This window comes from Nerophis lumbriciformis, linkage group LG03 (genome assembly GCF_033978685.3).
Source record: "Nerophis lumbriciformis linkage group LG03, RoL_Nlum_v2.1, whole genome shotgun sequence".
In the NCBI taxonomy this organism is placed as follows: domain Eukaryota; kingdom Metazoa; phylum Chordata; class Actinopteri; order Syngnathiformes; family Syngnathidae; genus Nerophis; species Nerophis lumbriciformis.
In genome coordinates this window covers 28,265,001-28,270,000 of record NC_084550.2, presented here as the reverse complement: position 1 = coordinate 28,270,000, position 5,000 = coordinate 28,265,001, and the positions used below count along the sequence as shown (strand labels likewise).

The following is a 5,000-nucleotide window of genomic DNA, read 5'->3' as shown; positions in this document are numbered from 1 at the left end:
ATGAATAAATATAATGTACAAGTTACACCTTTTGAATGCAATTACTGAAATAAATCAAGTTTTTCAAAATATTCTAATTTACTGGCTTTTACATGTATATATATATATATATATATATATATATATATATATATATATATATATATATATATATATATATATATATATATATATATATATAGTGTGTTGTGTTGTAATTTCAGGGCCTATTTTTACACAGTTTTCCTTAAAAGTGTCCCCAGGGTTCTGGATCCCCGGGTCGGCTTCAGCAGTCACAGGACATAGACCAGGACGACTTAGGGGCGTAAGAACCAGCAGCAACCTGGCGAACGAGACACCAAAATGGGCTAAGTGTTGTAATTTTGGGGCCTATTTTTACACAGTTTTCCTTAAAAGTAGCCACAGGGTTCTAAAGCACCGTGTCGGCTTCAGCAGTCACAGGACATAGACCAGGACGATTTAAGGGTGTAAGAACCAGCAGCAACCCCGCAAACGAGACACCAAAATGGGCTAAGTATTGTAATTTCGGGGCCTATTTTTACACAGTTTTCCTTAAAAGTGTCCCCAGGGTTCTGGATCCCCGGGTCGGCTACAGCAGTCCTGGGACATAGACCAGAATGACTTAAGAGCGTAAGAACCAGCAGCAACCCCGCAAACGAGACACTAAAATGGGCCAAGTATTGTAATTTCGGAGCCTATTTTTACACAGTTTTCCTTAAAAGTGTCCCCAGGGTTCTGGATCCCCGGGTCGGCTACAGCAGTCCTGGGACATAGACCAGAATGACTTAAGGGCGTAAGAACCAGCAGCAACCCCGCAAACGAGACATCAAAATGGGCTAAGTGTGGTAAATTTGAAGCCTATTTTTACACAGTTTTCCTTAAAAGTAGCCTTGGGGCCGGGACCGGCAGATGTCCCCGGGGTTCGGGAGCCCCTGGTCGGCTTCAGCAGTCACAGGACATAGACCAGGACGACTTAGGGGTGTAAGAACTAGCAGTAACCCCGTAAACGAGACACCAAAATGGGCTAAGTGTTGTAAGTTAGGGGGCTATTTTTACACAGTTTTCCTTAAAAGTAGCCATGGGGACGGGACCGACAGATGTCCCCGGGGTTCTGGAGCCCCTGGTCAGCTTCAGCAGTCACGGGACATAGACCAGGACGACTTAGGGGTGTAAGAACCAGCAGCAACCCCGCAAACGAGACACCAAAATGGGCTAAGTGTTGTAATTTAAGGGCCTATTTTTACATAGTTTTCCTTAAAAGTAGCCACAGGGTTCTGGAGCACCAGGTCGGCTTCAGCAATCCCAAGACATAGACCAGGACGACTTAGGGGTGTAAGAACTGGAAGCAACCCCGCAAACAACACACCAAAAGGGGCTAAGTGTTGTAAGTTAGGGGGCTATTTTTACACAGTTTTCCTTAAAAGTAGCCATGGGGACGGGACGGGACAGACAGATGTCCCCGGGGTTCTGGAGCCCCTGGTCGGCTTCAGCAGTCCTGGGACATAGACCAGGATTACTTAAGGGCATAAGAACCAGCAGCAACCTTGCAAACGAGACACCAAAATGGGCTAAGTGTTGTAATTTCGGGGCCTATTTTTACACTGTTTTCCTTAAAACTAGCCACAGGGTTCTGGAGCACCGGGTCGGCTTCAGCAGTCACAGGATAATAGACCAGGACGACTTAGGGGTGTAAGAACTAGCAGTAACCCCGTAAACGAGACACCAAAATGGGCTAAGTGTTGTAATTTAAGGGCCTATTTTTACACAGTTTTCCTTAAAAGTAGCCACAGGGTTCTGGAGCCCCGGGTCGGCTTCAGCAGTCCCAAGACATAGACCAGGACGACTTAACGACGTAAGAACCAGCAGCAACCCCGCAAACGAGACACCAAAATGGGGCTAAGTGTTGTAAGTTAGGGGGCTATTTTTACACAGTTTTCCTTAAAAGTAGCCACAGGGTTCTGGATCCCCGGGTCGGCTACAGCAGTCCTGGGACATAGACCAGGATTACTTAAGGGCATAAGAACCAGCAGCAACCCTGCAAACGAGACACCAAAATGGGCTAAGTGTTGTAATTTCGGGGCCTATTTTTACACTGTTTTCCTTAAAACTAGCCACAGGGTTCTGGATCCCCGGGTCGGCTACAGCAGTCCTGGGACATAGACCAGAATGACTTAAGGGCGTAAGAACTAGCAGTAACCCCGCAAACGAGACACCAAAATGGGCTAAGTGTTGTAAATTTGAAGCCTATTTTTACACAGTTTTCCTTAAAAGTAGCCATGGGGACGGGACCGACAGATGTCCCCGGGGTTCTGGAGCCCCGTGTCGGCTTCAGCAGTCCCGGGACATAGACCAGGACGACTTAGGGGCATAAGAACCAGCGGCAACCCGCCAAAGGAGACACCAAAAGGGGCCGAGTGTAGTAATTTAGGTCCCTATTGAAGTCCTGACCTGGAGTCAAAGAAACAAGTGAAAACTTCTTATTTCCTGTTTATTGACTAAAACTAAAAAAAAAATAAAAAAAAGATCATATTTGCGTCTATTTTTGCTTGATCATCAGTTTGGAGTGTCGGTGCACGGCCTCCACGAAGGCGCCTACGTGTTCCGGGTCCATGTCGGGGTAGAGGCCGTGGCCCAGGTTGGCGATGTAGCCTCTGGTGCCAAAACCCTCCAACATGGTCCTCACCGTGTCGGAGATGCACTCCTAAAAAGGGGGCGGGGTTAAAAACAATCTTTAACTATATCAGTGTGGCAGGAGAAAACTCATTCAACTAGAAAAGACAACAATGGTGGAAAACCACAAGAGACGGAATAAAATAACAAAAATAAAGTAGCGTAAATTCCCGACTATAAGACCCTACTCTTTTCCTACGCTTTGAACCCTGCGGCTTATAAAACGGTGTGACTGAGTTATGAATTTTGTTTGCTGACGGCCATAACTCAAATAGTTTTATAAAATAAACAAGCAGACACTGAAAATATGTGTTATTATTTGTGCTATGGCGCCATCTTTTGGACAGGTATGCACATTTGTCCATCCATAGCGTTTCTACTCGTATGGATTCCTCATTCCTCACTCCCAGCAACGTTTGTAAGATTTACAATACAACTAAGTCAATTCTTACTTACTGAACCGTCCCGTAATTTAACAGAAGCTAGCGTCGTCTGCATTAGCTAACATGCTAACACATTTACGAGTGTCTTGTGTTAGTGTTATTAACTCACAATGGCATTCTTTTTGTATTGTTTCAGTTTCGTAAAGTCATCAAACGGTCACCGTGGAGTAGGGATGATGTTCAAAACCGGTTCTCCCGGTTGTTCGATAAGAAAAGAACCGATTCCATGGACTCGAATCCCTTTTTGAGAACCGGTTCCCGTTATCGAGGCCACTATAGTAAATAAAAAGAGTTGGTTCTTTATTCAACTTTTACCTTGAAAATAATTTTTTGTCTTGAAAATCAGTTTTTGTCTTGAAAATCAACTTTTACCTGAAAATCAACTTTTATCTTGAAAATCAACTTTTACCTTGAAAATAATTTTTTTGTCTTGAAAATCAACTTTTACCTTGAAAATCAACTTTTACCTTGAAAATAATTTTTTTGTCTTGAAAATCAACTTTTACCTTGAAAATCAACTTTTACCTTGAAAATCATTTTTATGTCTTGAAAATCAACTTTTGTCTTAAAAATCAACTTTTACCTTGAAAATCATTTTCTGTCTTGAAAATCAACTTTTACCTTGAAAATCATTTTTGTCTTGAAAATCAACTTTTACCTTGAAAATCAATTTTTACGTTGAAAATCATTTTTTGCCTTGAAAATCATTTTTTACCTTGAAAATCAGTTTTTGTCTTGAAAATAATTTTTTGTCTTGAAAATATTTTTTTTGTCTTGAAAATAATTTTTTTGTCTTGAAAATCAACTTTTACTTTGAAAATAATTTTTTGTCTTGAAAATCAACTTTTACCTTGAAAACCAACTTTTACCTTGAAAATCATTTTTTGTCTTGAAAATCAACTTTTACCTTGAAAATCAACTTTTACCTTGAAAATCATTTTTTGTCTTGAAAATCAACTTTTACCTTGAAAATCATTTTTTGTCTTGAAAATCAACTTTTACCTTGAAAATCAATTTTTACGTTGAAAATCATTTTTTACCTTGAAAATCAGTTTTTACCTTGAAAATCAGTTTTTGTCTTGAAAATAATTTTTTGTCTTGAAAATAATTTTTTTGTCTTGAAAATAATTTTTTTGTCTTGAAAATCAACTTTTACCTTGAAAATAATTTTTTGTCTTGAAAATCAACTTTTACCTTGAAAACCAACTTTTACCTTGAAAATCATTTTTTGTCTTGAAAATCAACTTTTACCTTGAAAATCAACTTTTACCTTGAAAATCAGTTTTTGTCTTGAAAATCAACTTTTACCTTGAAAATTATTTTTTGTCTTGAAAATCATTTTTTGTCTTGAAAATCAACTTTTACCTTGAAAATCAATTTTTGTCTTGAAAATCAACTTTTACCTTGAAAATCAATTTTTATGTTGAAAATCATTTTCTACCTTGAAAATAATTTTTTGTCTTGAAAATCAACTTTTACCTTGAAAATCAATTTTTACGTTGAAAATCATTTTTTACCTTGAAAATCATTTTTTACCTTGAAAATCAGTTTTTGTCTTGAAAATCAGTTTTTGTCTTGAAAATCAGTTTTTGTCTTGAAAATCATTTTTTGTTTTGAAAATCAACTTCTACCTGAAAATCAACTTTTACCTTGAAAATCAACTTTTACCTTAAAAATCAACTTTTACCTTGAAAATCATTTTTTGTCTTGAAAATCAACTTTTACCTTGAAAATCATTTTTTGTCTTGAAAATCAACTTTTACCTTGAAATCCATTTTTTGTCTGGAAAATCAGTTTTTGTCTGAAAATCAACTTACCTTGAAAATCAACTTTTACCTTGAAAATCATTTTTTGTCTTGAAAATCAACTTTTACTTTGAAAATCATT

At 38.3% G+C, this 5,000-nt stretch overlaps 1 protein-coding gene across 1 annotated transcript in view; it reads right to left on the bottom strand.

Annotated features, from left to right (window-relative positions):
• Positions 1-2,472: 2,472 nt before the first annotated feature.
• urod (uroporphyrinogen decarboxylase) overlaps positions 2,473-5,000 on the bottom strand; it is a 29,587-nt gene continuing 27,059 nt past the window's right edge. Inside the window, exon 10 of the mRNA XM_061936345.1 lies at positions 2,473-2,701. Coding sequence (XP_061792329.1) covers positions 2,537-2,701 — 165 coding nt within the window. The 3' untranslated portion in view covers positions 2,473-2,536. The remainder of the gene's footprint in view (positions 2,702-5,000) is intronic.